The sequence below is a fragment of the Poeciliopsis prolifica genome, unplaced genomic scaffold (genome assembly GCF_027474105.1).
Source record: "Poeciliopsis prolifica strain line A6 unplaced genomic scaffold, Auburn_PproV2 SCAFFOLD008, whole genome shotgun sequence".
Lineage (NCBI taxonomy): Eukaryota > Metazoa > Chordata > Actinopteri > Cyprinodontiformes > Poeciliidae > Poeciliopsis > Poeciliopsis prolifica.
This window is the reverse complement of record NW_026562383.1, coordinates 1,820,169-1,838,533: the sequence shown is the minus strand read 5'-3', so window position 1 is coordinate 1,838,533 and position 18,365 is coordinate 1,820,169. Positions and strand designations below refer to the sequence as shown.

The 18,365-nt window shown below is 42.5% G+C and overlaps 1 protein-coding gene across 1 annotated transcript in view; it reads left to right on the top strand.

Annotated features, from left to right (window-relative positions):
• Positions 1–16: 16 nt before the first annotated feature.
• Positions 17–18,365, top strand: part of hs2st1a (heparan sulfate 2-O-sulfotransferase 1a) — a 34,401-nt gene continuing 16,052 nt past the window's right edge. The window contains exon 1 of the mRNA XM_055032753.1: positions 17–678. Within this exon, the coding sequence (XP_054888728.1) occupies positions 555–678 (124 nt within the window). The 5' untranslated portion in view covers positions 17–554. The remainder of the gene's footprint in view (positions 679–18,365) is intronic.

Here is an 18,365-nt window from a genome sequence, read left to right as displayed (position 1 = left end):
ATTTCGAGGATGATGAAAAAAGGGCGACACCTGCCGTCTGGTTGAGGTAAATCAGATGAAACTGTCCAATCCGGATTGAATAGGCAGGAATAGTGAACGAATGAAAAGCCACTGCTGGCTGGTGGACTGCTCATACGGCCAATAGTCTGGGTGGCACACAGGGGTAATGTGTCCGTAGTGCGGTGGTAGCCACACTCGGTGTGATAGGGGACACTGGCAACACCGACTGGTACCAGTCTGGTTCCCCAATCCGACTGGAGAAGTTCGCATTCTGGCCAAATCTTCTGGGTTTTGAGGCGATTTACAATCTGGGACAATTAATGAAGCATGGGGGTCTACCATTTGAGGTGACTGGAGGATCTAGATGTTACGAGATATCCACACACGCTTCTGAGAAACGACGGAGAGAAAGAGAGAGAGAAACAGAGAGAGCGAGAGAGGGGGCCATGCTCACACTCCCCAGCCGCTGAGTGAACCCCCCGCCGCAGCCGCTGTTTGTTTCGGTGTTGTCTCTTCCGAGGATGGAGTGACCAAATCCCCCTCCGGATGATTTGATGGGGTTGCTCAGAGTCATGATGCCGCCCAAGTTGCAGCTGCTGGCGCTGCTTGCGTTCGCAGTGGCCATGTTCTTCCTGGAGAACCAGATCCAGAAGCTGGAGGAGTCCCGGGGAAAGCTCGGTGAGTTGAAAGCGATTCCCGGCGGAACGCGGCCCCAAAACGGGACCGCGGCACGGGAGGCGCGCGGGCAGAGAGATGCGGGCGAGCCCTCATTGTTGTGCATGTGGGTCAGTTAGAGACGCGAGCTGCGCCTCATCCATCAAGCATGCTCCGTCTTGCTCCTCAGAAAATGGCACACAGTCTTTCATTATTTACTGATGCAGGAGATACTGAACTTTGCATGACTGATATGAACATATTTTACGCGGCGTGGGGATTGGTGATCACGTTCAACAGACCTGAGCGATGAGTCAGGGAGGAGCAGTTCCGTGGTTCAGTACAGAATAAGGGACAGCAGGTTGCAGTGGTTTTCATCCCTGATTGATCGGTACTAGAAAATACCAAGTGACATCTTGGTCCATTTTAAAGGCAGTGATCATACTTTTAGGATATAATCACTAACACATCTAAACTTCCAACAAAACACAGCTGGTTGTTAAAGTGGATTCCCGCTGTAATATTTCATAAAATATATTTTAAAGAAGTGCTGTGAAGGAAAAAAAAAAACTTCCATCAAATTGTGTGTATTTGGGTCATGACATCACAAGAGGCAAATGAATCGAGCTGATGTTGTGTTTGCTCTCATAAGCAGGAATTTCAGAGTTTCCAATCGAGAAAGACCACAGAGTCAGAGCTGAGCAGGTCAGAGCTTATCGCCAAGAAAACCTTCAGTTGAGCATTGAGCAGTGTCACTCACAGTGCAGTAAAATGTGAGCCTTCCTTCAGTGTTTGAGCTCATGTTGTTCGTGCTTCGTAGCACCACAATGATTGAATCTTATCCGACTTGCCAGAACATGCTCACCTCCAGAGTTCTGAAGAAATCCAATGCAGTTTCATGGTGTTTCTGCTGAGAAGTGAGATTTTTCAGTTTTCACTCAGAAATGAGATTTTTCAGTTTTCACTCAGAAATGAAACATTTCAACATCTGAGGTCAAAAGTCATAACAGATACGGCCGGAACCGGTACAAACTACTTATTAGCACTTTTTTTTTTGTCTTTTCATCATTCCCTTCCCATCAGTTTGTATTGCGTATCAGCAATACGTATTGCTGCCATATTCACACAACGCAGAGTACTGACGAAAAGCCATAATAATTAAAAAAGTTACACTAACTGTTAGCAGATCCCACAGTTTCTTCACTTGCAACTGGAATACGCTTGATTTAGGTGTGATGTCATTCCGACTTCCAAGATAAACCACATGTGCCACCAATAAACAGGAGGAAGAAAAATTAGATACTTCTGATCAGGGAATCCAATTTAAAAACCTGAAAATACAGCAGGCAAGAAAAGGCGACCAACTGTGATCAGCTGCCTTATGCGATGTTATCATGCAGCTGTGGAAGCTTGGTTTTGGAAAAGTGGAATTTAACTTAAGTTACAATTTACAGCGAAATAGCAAAATAAAAGAAAAAGCTGATCATGCATGTTGTGCAGATATTTGAAGTGAGTTTGTTTGCAGAAAAGTCTGGCTGCCATGTTTAATACAGCGCAGTTTCACAACACGTTACTTCTGCTTCATGTTGAAGCCGTGTAGAAGTTTCCCAACTCTCGATTCATGTTTGAACTACTGGAGTAAAACATTTCAATCATAACGTGGCCGGCCACTGTAACTAATTTTGCTGGAGAATAAACTGTCCCAGAAATGATTGCGATAAACAATAATATCGCTGTATCGAGACAGTTTTTTACTAAAATAACGAGAACGGCACAATAATGCAAGACTACAAGTTAATTTTGCTCACAGCACTCCACACTGCAGCTGGAAGACATTTTAAATGGAAAATAAAACCAACCAAAGACAAGAAATAAGACGAGCACACACACACACTCCCACACACACACACACTCCCACACACACACACACTCCCACACACACACACACACATAAAAAAAAACATAACAATGTCCCTGTCAACAAAACCGCCTTTCAAAAATATTAACCATCAGAACGGAAATTATAATTTATTTAATGATATACTAGAAAATTAATTGATTAATTGCTTATTGAGACATGCTTGGTAATAACCTGGATTTGTGGGGACACTGCAAATCCTCCCCTGGCCCCTTTAACCAAATTCTCCTCTGATTAAAAGAAAAAAACAAAAAAGTGGCCGGCGGTGCCCTCTGAAATCTCATCGCCAGCTCCCACCGGGGTTCAATCCCAGAAAAGATCTGGGACGTTGCAGGATTATCTGTGCAGCGTCTCCACTGAGGGGATTTTTGAGGAGCAGTCGCAGTGATGGGTGCAGCCGAGGCGTCTCGGAGGGATTCACACCACATCCGAGCTGTTTTTTTCTTTTTTTGATGAGACCGCGAGTTTGGCGCAGAGGGGATTCCAGACCGGCAGCGTTCAGACAAGTTCCAGCAGGAGAAGCGCAGGTGTGACTGGTCACAGCAGGGATGCATTCCGGTTAGGCGCTGCAGCCTGAGGGCTCTTACTCTGAAGGGTCAGGAGAACCAGAAAGAATGAAGCAAAAAAAACAGAAAAATAAATGAATACATAAACGTCCTTCATTATGTTGCTGATGATGAAGTGCTTTGCAGCATTAATAATAACTATAATTTAACTACACAGGATAAGGAGGAGAGATAAATGAATGCGCAGGTCAGGCTTTTTAAAATCGGTCAGAAAGCTGCACCTGTAGTCCTCTCTGTTGATGGAAATGCTCCTGGTGCTGAAGTGAGGAAGAGAGAGAGAGAAATATCCCATAGAGAAAAACTCTGGAACTGTTTCCACTTTTGCACAAGCCACACATGTTGCCCTGTGGCTTTCTGAGGCAGTGAGGGGATAACAACCGTTTCTGCGAGACGGACTGATGAAGCCGTTAGCGTTGCCTGGCATGTGTCTGAAAAGGTCATCAGCGGCTCAAACACATCAAGTAGCACCTCTGCTTCCCTTGCCGGGCCCAGTTGATGCGCAGCTTAGACATCTATTTATATTTCCTGCTCTCCCACACAGTTGTTTTCCTTGTGGCAGCTTAGAGCTGTGCAGGGTCACACAGAAGATGATGGAGTCGGTCTGGGCTCGCACGATCGCCAGCTGAGCTCGGCTTCGGGACGCCAAGGCGCGTCGGTCAGCAGTGTTTTGGACGGATATGAAGAGGCGCCTTATCGGCCTGGGGAAGGCAGAAACACCTCGGCTGGTTCAGGACACACATGATCATATAGACCAAAAAGTAAAGGTTAATTGTGAAGTGGATGGAAAATTATAATGAAAACTGCAAATTATCAGTGTAATGAATTAATCGAAATAACTTGTTAAAGTTCTGACCCTAGTTATGGTGTGATTAAATGTAATTCTAATTTGGTTCTTCAGATGCAATTAGAGCTATAAATCAAGACTTAGAGGATGTCATAAATTTATAATTTTTTTCCTAGTTGTCGCCGAAAAAAACCCATAAAGTCCCAAAAAGTCCAACAGTGGGCCAGTATGTGCAGATTCTTATTTGTGTGTGTTTTTTCGTGGAACGTAGGTCCAAATTATTTGCAGATTTGTGTGTTTGCAAAGTATTTTTCTAAAATATTGAAAAGAAAATTCAACTTTGATGCTTAAACGCCTATAGGCACCATGTTGCAGAGCAACCAATCCAGGAACGCCACGCCGATGGCTGAACCACAAGAGCAGAGATTCAGATGTCAGCTGTGTGTATTAATGCATAATTTGGTATATTTGTTAAGAGAACTTTCAAATTGGCAGTTAGAAGTAATATATAAGTCAAGGCTATGATTACTGGGTTGAATTTTAAACCAAATTTTGAATCAAATCTGTTACAGCTGTTGTCTTAACTGCAATAGATTCTGTCCTGCTGGTGATATCAGGTCACCTGCATGGACAGGTGAGCTCTATCGTTCACCTCCTCCTTTAAAAACATCCACACACTCGTCGTTACTGCTGGAAATGAACCCGGGAGGCGCTTCCCTCGCTGCCCACCACAACAAGAATCTGTTGACTTGGCGTGAAAACTCTGATGAATGACGGCAGCGGGCAGACGTCTGTGTATGGGAGCAGCGAGTTATGTGGGGGCTGACGGTCACGATGCTGACCTGAAGGCAGGTACGCCTGCTGTAGATCCATCTGTGCCATCCTGCAAGGCTGCACACGGGCCATTAGAAGGGACAGGTGGTGTCCAAACCCACATGGAGATTCCACAAATCATCTCCACACACCATGATGAAGCTGGAAACTGCAGCGCATTGTCAGGTTACAATGACGGCGTCTGCAGATAGGACTTCTATGATGCTGCTGTTTTTTCACACAATAAAAGCTCAAACAAATATTAATATCAGACAAAGATGACTTAAGTAAATACAATTTAAATTTTTTTTAAACAATAATTTGATTTAGTGAGGAAATAAAACAATCAAAAACATCCTTAAAGGCAATCAGCCTTTAGGTTGAAGGCAATTGGCCTTTAAATCTAATAACCTATTTCTTGCTTAGTAGCAACAGTTGCCATCAACTGTTCACAACACCAGCTGAGTTTCCGTTTCAAATGGAAATCTTTGTCTATATTCTTTTAATGTCAAAAAAAAAAAAATTGCAATTTCACATTTGGAGCATTTCCATTAAATAAAAAATGGGAGAGGCTCCATATGTGTTTTTTTTTGGAAAAATTTAGTATGATTTTACTGAAGAGTTGTGGATTCAACACGTTGGATTGACAAAAAACATTTCATGAATTGTGTTGATGCTGTGAGAGCTCTGGTGGATAACTCGCTAGAAAAAAATAACAAAAACAAACCATCATCCTCCTACCACTTCCTGTTGTCTTCTTCCTCGTTTTTGCCAGCAGTGACATCTGTCTGTTGATCACATGACTGGTGTGATGCCAAAAAATGCTATAGACATATTTGACTGTTTTGCGATATTTGACTAACGTCGTTCGATACGTCATCCTAACGCAGAAACCTGAAGATGAACCAAAAAATTACATTCATTGTCATATTTTCAATAAATAAGTAAATGGATGACTAAAATTGTGATCTGAAAACTGCTTTTTATGTTTTCTCAGGTGAATATAAAAATCTGGTTTGAAGCATAAATGTGTAAAGCAAAAAAAATAAATAAATAGAAGGTAGAAACTAAAGGATCATTTAATATTGAACCAATTGTTAATCATGTGAGTCATCTCTTTGATGTAGAACAAAAAGCTCCATCTCTTTACTGTTGCTTTGTTGGATTGATTTCTCTCTTTAATTCCCACACCTTGACTCTTTTGTTTTTCAGACATTTTGTTACACCTGAAATAAAGTCTGTGGAGTCTCAGCTACAGTTTTGTTTTGTTTTTTAGCCTAGCATTATTCTCCTCTAGCAGTGTGAGATTGTGTTGCTGCACAGGTTGGTTAATTCCCTGCATTACACACCTCCTGCAGGGCATATGACCTCTGGTTTGCTCCAACTATTCATCATCCCAACGTTAGCTGCGATGCATCTGGCATTGCTAACTTCCAAAACTCCTGCAGCGGACTCTAATCCAGTATTCTGGAAGCATCGTCCACCGGCTGCTCACTGGTTTGATAAAAAGGAGGAAGGAAATAAAGGAAATAAAAATTCTTAATTGCTGAACTATAGATTTGAATTCATGGCTCGCCTGTCCTTGCTAAGATTGCTGTTACCTTTCCCATATTTCAGAGAGTTTAAGGTTGTCCAATTGAATGGATTTATTGGTTCAATTTGACGTTTCAGACCAGCATTTAGAAGTAAATGTGACTCGAGAAGTCTACATATAGCAGTCACTTTGTTGAAACTGAAGGAGTTGGTGAGCCTGAAGCAGCTCTGTGAGAAGGAGCGACGCACCAATCACAGATTTTTGGCGGATTTCTAATTACAGAGCCTGAACAGGTCGAACCTAGATTAGCATGTTTCGTTCTCTAATGCAAGACTCGATCTGGAAGTGACCAGATCATTTCAAATGATAAAACGTTTAATATTTGAGTGAATAAGCTCTGATTTACTGTAACGCATTAGCTTGTTCAGTCATTCAGTACTTTAGTACTTTATGTATAACTTTATATATACATAAAGCACAAATCAAAAATTGTCTCATTCTGCTCACCAGCCAACTTCTCCGTGTGTGGCTTGTGAAAACTAGACATTCGTTATCCGGCTGCTGGTATCTAATGAGCTGCATAAAGAGCTAAAATAAAGTTTTTAAGCATAGGGGTTTAAATGGTTTGATAAACTGATATCTCTGCCAGTCACGTTGGTTTGCTCCACTGAGTTCATTACACAAATGGATGCATCGGCGTTGCATAACATCTGTCCTTCTGAGTTGCGATTAAAGGGAGATGGTTGCCAAACGCTATTAAAAGGTTATTCCTTCCGGAGAAGCCCCTGTCCATGTAAAATCAGTGTGGCTATTAATTTTTAAAGCCCTGTAAACTCTTAAGATGTGTGGTTTCAGGTGGCACTTCATGTCCCGTCAGAAATGGGAATGTTGCTTATAAAAGCGTCACCTCGCGGCCCTCGTAAGGGGAGAAAAATAGACGGCCCTGAGTTAGCCCCTGCCCTCCAGGCCCGGTGAGGTCTGTTTGTCTCCCAGCAGGACGGAATCTCAAAAGACTTTTCTTGCTTTCTTTCTTTTTCCACCCAGCATCAGCGGCTTTCTATCTGCGGGCAGCGAGTCGGCACGATTAAAGAAATTCAATTTCCATCTGTTGCGTGGCGGTATCTGCTTCCAGACACAAGTGGCCCTGTGATGAGCTCTGGGAGAGCCGAGACGTGCTGTCGAATGCCCACGGAGAGGAGGGTGCGTGCGGCCGTTGTCGAGGCATTCGCCGAGCTGATGCAATACTTTTTAAGCATTCATTTCCTGGCGCAGCTCCATCGCTGTCAGTCCCCAGTTTGACTTTGATTGTCATGCTTGACTCTTGCGGCCCACCCACACACTCCCGCTGCTCGGGGACCTGGAGATCTGGTCAGGAATTTCCTCTTGAAAGGACATCGGCCAGGCATTACCAGTCTGTCCTCAGGCGCACACAGCACAGACATTGATTGCAGCTCAGTTCGCCGCCGGACGTCGTTCATCTTGTTGCTGATACTGTATCGGACACTGCTGCCAATGTGTGCACCATTCTTCCTTTAGTAACACCCACAGATTTGTAGATTTTGTGCCAACTGGCACAAAAAAGCAGTTTGAGTACTCAGCTGGACCATGACTCATCTCTTCTTTCAAAGTCTTTTCTTTGTGGACATCTCAGCCCTATTATTCCTCGTCTTTTCTCGTTTTTCTTCTTACACAGCTTTCGGGTTTTGCCTTTGAACTCTCACTGAAACCCCTGGTATCTGTTTTTAGCTCTCCTATGCAGTATAAAGGATGCACGAGTCATTTGTTCTCCCTCTGCACCCGGGCATCTGCTACCATAAGCAGCTGGTGGTGTCTGCTGCCTGCACCTCTCTCTGAAACATGGCATTTTGAGCAGCTAATGGAGGAGAGCTCGCTGAGGAGATGGGCATAGGTGCCTGGGATGGATTTGCTCTGGGAGGTTGGACGGCGTAGCGCTAATGGTCAAACGGGGCTTTTGCCGTATTGTTAGAAGCGGGCCCTGATTGGGGCCAGGGATTTATGGCCCCTGGTGTGCACTTTGTCTGGCAGAAAATGTGTTTCTGCAAAGTGGCATGCGCAGCGACAACCAGAGCCGGCTCAGCCGTTCGCTGCCGTCTCAGGATGACAGACAGGCTAATCGGGGTGTTATGGACGGTTTCACACCCCCGGTGTAATTGGAGGCTGTTCCAGCAGAGCAAAGCACTCCAGTGCCACCCATCACTCCCTTCCCCCCTTTTGATTGCCTCACTCTGATTCCCCCTACTTCTGCTCCTCACAAAGGCAACCCGTCACCCCACGTTTCTCTCCTTTCCCTCCACATTTTAAAACGCGGTGCAAAAATATAAACTGTTATTCTTCAGAATGAAACTGAACAAATCTGAACCAAGCCGTAAGTGGTGTGTCAACCTCTAAGCTCCCAGTTACTTGAACGACATACCGCCTAAGCCTTTTATGACTGTAATTGTACGTAAGAAGGGAACACTAAGAGATGCGACAGCCAGCTGGCAGGTGGTAAATGAGTCATGATCACATTGTAATTTCTTTGGGAATTACGGGTTCGACAGAAGCCATCCCTTATGCTCTTTCTTGGTGCTTTCTGTGTGCTTATAGTCCAATTTTATTGCAGAGAAAGAACATCATCTGGGCTAATTGTTACACATTTCTTCACCAATGTTGACTTCTGAAAAGGAGGGGCTTAATCAAACCTTGTTGACTAAGGTAGATACTATTCCATGTCTACCTTGCATTTCACTTACATAGAAAAACGTGCTTCCTTCAGTAAAACCCATTCCTTTATCGACCTTTTGTCGATGAAGGAGATGCAATGCAGTAGATATTTCATCACTGGCTAAGCCCAGCTGCAACAGATTTCTTGTAAATGTAAAAATAATTACACACGTGGCACAGCTATAAACTTAAATGAGCAGATAATATTAGTTTATCTCATGCCATGCTATGCAGTTGCTCTCTCTGCACTGCTGATTAAATCACCTCAAAATCCTGAGTTCTTGTTTTGACTCCAACCGAGTGGCAGCTCAACCTACTTTCAGATGAAATATTTATCCACTCGTGTTCAGTTTTAGAGCTTTGAACTTCCGTCCCTAGATTGTTCTTTAGATAAGACCTAAAACAAAACAATATGTGATGTTACTGCAGAAGTTGCATTTCTTGTCGCGGCCCGGTTGATCTCCACACAAACACAGTGTGCATTTAAAGTCATACACACTTCAAAGAGATTTTTCGGTACACCAACATACATTTCCAGATTAGAACAGCTTTATTATTCTTCACACACTTATTTTTAATCTTAGGTTTTGAGCAGGGTTATAGGCCCCAGGTTTTTTTCTTTTTCATTTTTTTTTTTTGCCATGTTGCCTTCGTGTGTAAACTGTGTTGTTCCCAGTTAACTTCCTGCTACTTCCTGGCTGAAACATCTCATTATAGGATTTATTTTTTTTGCAGAACTCATGTGGATTACTGTTGGCTTTACTTCGACTAACTCAACATGCCAATCGGGTGATGTTTCAACCTATAGTGTCAAACAAAAAGAAGCTTGAGAGAGAACCAGGAGTTTTGCACAAACCTGAAGGTGAAAACAATCAGATTTGGTTTTAATTTGTGTCAGGGAGATACAAATAAACAGATGAGAGCTATGAAAATGATTTGTTGAAAATCTTATACTGCGAGGCGTCAATTGGCGAGAATTTAATTTGTGAGCTTAATGGTCAAACGGTGGAGTTCAAAAAGTTCTCTGTCTGGTGGTTTCATTTATTTCTTTAAGTAGTCAATAAAGACTTGATGTAATTGTTGAAAAAAAAAAGATCCTAATTCTATTTTTATTTAAAAGATAAAATCCCTAAATTGACTAAAACTTTCCTTCCCGGTTGTAGAACTGTTCCAAAAACAAGTTAATGTTTGAAGATATTTCTGTGTCTGTGGAACACCAACTGATCAAAAATCATCACAGAAAATACAAGTCGAGGTCATCTAATGCTAATCTGTAATCCAACTCGTGTCCATTCAGTTAATTTCAATACAAATCAATTAAACAGTTTAACTGATCCAATTACAGCCCTGACCTACATCTACTGTAAATGTAGAAGGAGCTGAGATGTGTTCATGTTCCCAGAGTGTGAGCTGCACAGGAAGATGCAATAAAATACACCCAAGCTCATGTAGATCTAGTGGGATTATAACTAATCCTCAAATCATAGGTTTTCATATTTCACCAATTATAGATACATTACATGCCCATTTTCCACATTACAAATCAGTGCAATAGTCTTGTTCTATTTACTCACCAGTGTTCTATTTGTAGGGATTTCAAGACATTCTCAATCTAACGCTGTTAACTAGTGTTACTGGCATCAAGGTGGCCCAGGAACAGACTTGCTCTTCACTCCAGTCTGTTCCTCCGCATCAGCTTTTAGATTCATTTTCACTGGCCATAAAAATTGCTCAAATGGGCCTAATTTTGAGAAAATGTAAAAGTCATGAAACGTGTTGAATTCATTCACTCTGAAAATGGCGACCACATTTTTCCCAAAACGCTTCTTATGCAGCAGCTCTCTAAGGCGCTTCTCGCTCCAGCGCCTGAATAAAGTGTCAACACCTCCTGTGATGGTTGATGAGCCATCGCACCGTTCATCCAGCACCATGGATGAATGATGAATATATTTCATGTAGCTGTTTACATCTGTTGCTGCCATGATTTTTAATGACATATCACATAAACAAATTTATTCACGTGTGATTTTAATTGTTTCTTATTGAATAGAAATAGTTTTTTTATACATTAGCAGACTACCAACAAAGATCTGCACATATTTGTAATGGCAACAAGCTGGTTTTCACTAGTTGTAACCCCTTCAGCATGCGTTTTGTTTTGTTTTGTTTTCATTGCTAATTATCTGAAAGTTCAAGATGGGCAGCGACGGCGTCCTTAGAGCGGCCTTTTCTGTGAAGATGATTGTTTGATGAGTGACTGGCACAGAAAACAGGAAGCATTATGTACTTAGGAATTTAAGAATTACCTGACAGAGGTGGTTTCCCAGGGCGATGATTTTTCGAGATTCTGACCTTGATAGACTGGCATCCTCTTTGTTGTAGCAGTAGAGGAATGGCAAATGTCCCTTTGCTGGGGATTCTTTCGCCCGCAGAGCGATGTAGAAGGGAATCCTCTGTAACCAGGGCGATGACATCATGGAGTGCGGAAACTCCAGTAGCAAGGTGAGTAGGATTACACACACTAATCCAAAAATCTGAGCTCACCATGGGAGAGACGGGGGTTTCATTAGCCTCGATCCAATTATCAAATGTCCAGTAATCAGTCCAGAAATTTTCTCAAATGTCCACTTTGGTCTGAGTTTTTATAAACATTTTTAGTGATTATAAACTGAGTTTTTTTGTGGATGAAAGGGCAAAATACCTAAAAATGTATTTGCAGATGCGTGTGGACTAGGACTAAATCTCATTTATTTCTCATCAGATCAGTATTGTGACTAATCTCGTTTTGTGCGTTTCAGGAAACGTCACACCCCTCGATATCACTGATGAAATGTTTACATAGCCTTGATTCAAAAAATCTGAGCTAATGCTTTAAATAAAGGGCCCACTATCTCTTCATAAAATAACTGACTCCACAGTGCTTCAAACTGAACACTCAACTTTTAAATGGGTATTTGTGTGTTTTTCAGGCATCCAGTGCTATTCTAAGGCACAATCAAGTAACAACATGCTATATATCTCAAATACAACTTAAAATCAATTTTACTTTGTAATTTAACTCTTTAAAATCTCCTGCTCTTTCTGAAGTCATCACAGCATGGCTCCTGTATTAACCCTTTAGCATTTCTACCAGCATTGCATTGAAAAGTAGCTCGTATTATTAGCTCAGCAGATGTGCAGTTCCACCAGATGTTTGTTAATTGTGTGAAGGAGCTGAGTGGGTTTTACACTCAGCTATGTAAAAGTGGATTTTACATAATACTGCCCTTTTACTGCTGATTAAGAACATTTTGAAACGAATGAATGTTCTGTATGGAGGAAACAATTGGTGGAAATAAAAGCAATTAGGTAATGTTATAATTTATGTACCAGATGTAAAAAAATGATTATTATTTTCTATGCACTTCAACCTGCTTTAGCAAATAATGTGGTTTAGTGTTTGCTGTAGTGTGTAGTTAAAGCCTGTTACGTCTGGTTGCTGTGGCAGCCATCGTTTTCCTCACTTCCCTGAAGCAGCAGGGTTTTCCTTTTCCTGCTTCTCCTCACAGCACCAGCCCAAACATCAGGTGGCTTATAAAGCTCCGTCATCACCGTAACTCATAATGACTGTGCTCTCTCTCTCTCACTCGCCTCCTCCTCGATCGATTGTGGTAAACAACGTTTTTATTCGCTCCCACCGTCTCCTATGTGGTATTCCAATGTGCCACTTGTGTTTTACTGTGCCTGTCCGTGGAGCGCCTGGGAGGACAATAATGTTTGCAGGAAGCTAGCTGCTGTCACGGGAGAAGGAGGCAATTGAAATGAAAGGGATGATTTCATTTTCATCGGGACATAGAAATATTTAAATCCCTCGCTGGTTGAAACCACAAACTCCTACAAAGAATGGGGGGGGGGAGAACGAGGACAGCACGCCTGCAGGAGTTTTACAACCAATTACATCAGACCAAAAAACGGCAAAGTGAGGAGGAATAAGATTTCCTTTTGTCACTAACTTTCGTTTCAACCCAGATTAACTGTGGCCCAAGTTACTGGGAACTTGTTTTTTTTAGGTGAACCAAAGTATCTGTGGTATCTGAGAATCTGCAGGTAGACATGTTTACAGACGGTCTCTGTCCAATCTGACTGAGCTCCAGCTATCTCACAAAGATGAGTGGGGGGAGGATGTGCAAAGTTGGTGAAGCGATGCCTCTAAAGACTTGCAGTTGTAATCTCAGTCAAGTGGAGTTCTGCAAAATAACTGAGGAGTTTGAATGTTTAAAAATCTTGAAAACCCTCAATCATTTTCATCCATTCCAGCAACATCAGACGGCTCTGTGGAAAAGCTCAAATAGCATCAACACTTTTTGCAAGACTCCACTTTTTATCAGCTTCTTTTTCTACTTTCATTTCCTCCTCTCATTTCCCTCCTTGCGCCTGTTTTCTCCTCAGAACAATGTTGGCGGCGTCACCAAACTGCCTGGCTTCCACTTCACAGTTTATTAGACAGAATACAGATAAGAACATGACAAACAGCTGCGTTGCGGGCTTGTCTGTGTGTTTGCACAGCACCTTATTAACGACTTATCTGGGTTACTGAATATTCAGCTCCCCCGCATTGAGACCGCGGCCCCCCGCTGAATGCAGATCACTGGATTTGCGAGTTGACATCTACGTTGTTTCCTCCTCTGCTTCTGCTCGGATGGTGAAGCAGCTCACCAGAATGATTAATCGGGTTCTTCTTTTCTTAGATTCATGGCTGTGTTCTTCCCGTCAAGACTCCGTCGGTCCAACACAATGGATTACATTGCTGCTGGTTTGGGGCTTTGTTAAACAGATTAAGCGTCAGTGAGCTCCTTCATGTCGGTGTGCACAGGCTGCTGAGGACTTGGAGACTCGTAATCTTGCTATTTTGGGGCATCTCTTTCTCAAAGTTTTCTAAAATCGAATAGAAACATCTTGAACCTCAATGTCATAGAACTTTCTTGCTTGGCCACTTTTATTCAGAAAGTTTCAGTAATGTCTGGTTCAGATGACAAGATTTTAAAATTGTAGGATTAAGCTGAGAGTTTCCTGTGCAGGGTGTCTGGGCTCTCTCTAAGTGATGGGGAGAGAAGCTCAGTCATCCAGGAGGAACTCAGAGTAGAGCCTCTTCACATTGAGAGGAGCCAGTTGAAGTGGCTCGGGCATCTAGTTAGGACTCAGACCCCGGTAAGGTATTCTGGGCACGTCCCACCAGGAGGAGACGCAGAGGAGGACCCAGGACACACTGGAGGAACTGTTTCTCTCCTGACCTGGGAATGCCTTGGAATTGGCCTGGAGGAGCGTGAACAAGCGGCCAGGGACAGGGAGCTCTGGGCCTCCTTGCTTCGGCAGTAGCCAAAGCAAGACTGTTGTGGCATCCTTTAGATTATCGGAAGGGGAATGAGAGTAATCTACCATTCCCATCCCATCCCAGTCGTTCCTCTCAGCGGCCTCTCGAGGCTGCAGGTCTCCCCTCGGTGGTGGAGGTTTGGACTTCCAGCAGAGTTCAGAGTTTGTGCCTCTGAACTCTCGCTAGAGGCCTTTGGGTGCTTCTGATAAGGCATCCAATGGATGGGGAAGTTTGGTAGGTCAGAACTTATTAAGAAATGTGTTTTCATCTCCACATTGGCACATTAACCCCTTTTTGGAAACGGTGAAAACAACCTCAAGAGAGGTTTTAAATTTTATGCAAAATAAAGGAAGTTATTTTGACTTTTGCTGTTTCTGTTGAGCTTTTCTAATGCAACACTTGCTCTCTAACAAACTGAAGAAGTATGCCAGTGATAGTATAGTATGAGAGCAGGTGGAGACATGTGGGAAGCTTGCATCACGTTTGTTGGCTGGACTTCAAAGAAGCACTTTTGGGCTCTTTTTTTAAAAAAAATTGTTTTACTTTAAAATACCTCTGATGGAAACACAATTAATGTTATTTCTGTTATCTTTGCACTTTGACATTAACACTGTAGATGAAACTTGAACATTTATTTGATGACTGACGGCCTCCCAGTAAATTTCCCGACCAGTAATACAGGATGACGTTTAAAGAAATCGAAGTCTGACCCTTCTGGAGATTGTAATGTCTGTGTTTCTATAAGCTGACATCTTATGAACACAGTATCAGACTTTTGTTTCCCTTTAGTCTGTCATCTCTGCTGGTCTTCTGCCTGGTGCCTGTGTGCAGGCAAGAAATGCAGGAGTCGTAATTAACTGAGCATGAAGGCATGAACTGGGACACTGTGAATATTTGTTATTGTTGCATTTTGCCAGGCGCCAGGCATCTGTGCAAATCTGTGACTTGTAGCCAAACAAACATGACAACTCCCTTCACAAAACTGCTGAGTCACTTTCAACACAAAATGAAATTTGTCTAGAGGCACAAAACAGATAGATTTTATAAATCTAGACTAAATAAAATGACTTATTTCTGTCGGAGGTAGTCGAAGAGTCGGAGCTATGGCAACCTCGTTTCTGTGAACCTGCGCCATCACAGCTGTCATTACCATGTAGCCATGTAGCGCCACCATCAGTGGACGAATGTGACTTTGACTGTGAGGGCTCTGGACGTCTCAGACTCGGTAAAGTGCTGTACAAGTGTCGGCCTTTTACTATATGAATTTGAAAGTTAAGAAACTTTCATAAAAATGTTCAGAACAAAATGAATCATCTCGTTTCTGCAAAGAAAAGAAATCCTCTTGTAGAACGAGGTCAGCTGCACGAGTCCTTTCCATAAATATGGGAAATGAAGAAAGATGTGTAACCTGCTTAAAACCTGCTTGGAGAGCCTGAGCAACAGATTAGAAATGATAAATATCTTTATTGAGCATTTTTAATTAGAAATGTATCTAGTTGATAAATGATTTTCGATTAAAATGTGATTAATTGCAAGTAATAATAACGGACCCTCGATTAAAAATTTGAATCCAAACTCTTCTAGGAGGTTTTTTTAGGGGCCACATGTGGCCGGCCGCTCCTCCAGACCAACAAGCAGCCAAGAAGCTCTGCTTTTATACAGCTGCTCAGATTTACTGATGTTCAAATACTGTTGCTGCTTTTAAGCTAAAATCTCACAGAAGCCCAAAGGCTCCAGTTCATTTCTTCCATTTTGGCTTCATTTCTGCTTGAAACACAAGGACAATTCAACAGCCTTTCATCTGGTTTTGTACAGTTGAGCTGAGATTGAAATCATTTCAGTAGACAATAAGGACCAGATATGCCCCGATATGTAAATCACATTTGACAGAGGTACCTCTTTTTTTTTTCTTTTGCTCTGACCTTTTCTGTCTCAGATGGAATAAAACGCAGAAACCTCAAATCGAGCATGGACAAACAGCTGGACTGCGGACGGACAGGAGGATTTGCCTGAGCTGTTCAGACTGACAGAAGTTTGACTTTAAAAGCAGAGGGAGATCTTTTCAGTGGAACCAAGAAGCGAGATCCATTCACATCCCGGAGTGACCTCTGGTTTGTTGGTGCGCAGATGATTTGTCAGAGATACAAACCACAAACTTACGTCTCTCGACTTTTAATGACCTGATGGTAAATCCAGCACATCAGCATTGGATTAGACAGAGGAGCCACTCAGAGACAAAAGGATGAATCTTCTTGGGTGTTTTTGTTTTTGCAGAACTGCTCCATGTAACACTTGTCTCTTTGCGAGACAGATTTTCCTCCCGTCTCTCCTGCTCAGCATTAGGCCGTCGTCTAACAGTGTCGAGCTTTCCCCGGACTCCTGTGTGTGCATTATTAATTATTTGTTTTGGGGCAGTCGGATAAAGAGGGAAGAGTGACAATCCTGTTTGCAATCCAATCCGTTCTGTTACAACGGGGGTTTGTTGTCACACTTGGAAATAAATCCTTGGAGTGTGGAAAAAACCCCAGAGCGCTCTATTTTAGTTCAAATCCTACTCCATATGCCTTCCTCTGTCTCAAGCTCTTTCATCTTCATTCATCTGTTGATCTGACTGTAGTATTTCGCGTTTCTTGCCGAAGGCGTTTAGCAGTGACAGCCATTCCTGCTGGGACTTCTTCTCTCTCTCTTTCTACAAAAGAGATTTATTAGCTCTTCCTCAATCATTGTTCACATATTTTCTTTTTATTCTCTGCCAGAGAATGCGTGGCCAGTAGCCTCTGCTTAGTCAGGAGGATGCTTGCCAAGACGAGAGCAGTTCCAGCCAATCCACTGTGTAACTTGTCAGACCTACTGTTTCTGTACGAAGCAGAGGAACGGTTCAATCGGTTCGTCCAAAAAACCTCGTCATCTAGTGGCTGTTTGTGATGAATCGGCCTCAACGCGCAATTTCTCTATGGTTTGTGTCCGATCAGACATGACTGGCTTAACAGAACCATGCGGTCAGATTGGCGACATGTAGGAAGAGAAAGTGTTTGGACAGTCAATGACCACAAAGTACCAAAAGGTTCACCAGACTCGCTGTGATAAAATTACCTAAAGGTCTTGTTTTGTTCACTTGACCCTGCTTCTAGGCTGTAGTAAAACTCTGGATCTCTGAGTGGAGCTGGCCGACTCAAGAACAATTCCACATCAGCACTTGATCACTGGAAAGTCCAAAAGCACTCAGCATGTTTCCGGCCTCAGGAAGTTATTACCTATCATCCACATGGATAGCAGAACCTGATTTCCCATCAGAACATCTATCAATAACGATTAAAACAAAAAAAGAAATCTCCAGAAAGAATCATTTTGTCATTTTCGTCCATCGTCTTGGATCCTGTCATACTGACTAACCCGCAAATGATTTTCAATGGTGTAATTGTGGTCTGAAGACCTGCACTCAGACCCGTTAACCACTTTAAGCTGTCTGCACGCTGTTGTCCCTCGGCTCAAACAAGGGTGTGTTCTGTGCCTTCTCCAAATTGGAGGAATGCTTTGTTGGTAACAGAGAGGTTCTTGTTTTCAGAGAACTACTTTTGTTGAAAATTAATAGGGGTTATATTATAAGCGGCCTTAGATGAGTTGTTTGCAAAGAATTCCTGGACAGCAGCGAAGGCAGCACGACTCTGTGGGGGATTGTAGATGAAAATCAGGCTTCTGACCTTCACAGCAATGTCTTCCAGTTCATATTATTCTCACATTTTCTGTCAATCTCATTTTTGCTTCCTCTTGCAAAAATGAGGAAGCATTTTTGCAAGAATCAGATGGAGATTCTGCCTCTAGAATCTCCATCTGAAGGCATTCAGAGCTTTATAAAGAGCACGTTTCACTGTTATGTCGCAGCAGTTTCTTCAGCGCAGTCCTTCTGGGTGGTGAGAACTAAAAATGGACTGTCTGTGACCTATAATTAAATCTGAATTTGATTCCTCCTCCTTTTATAGAGTATCTTGAGAGCCAATCATTTACTCCAATTATCCCATGTG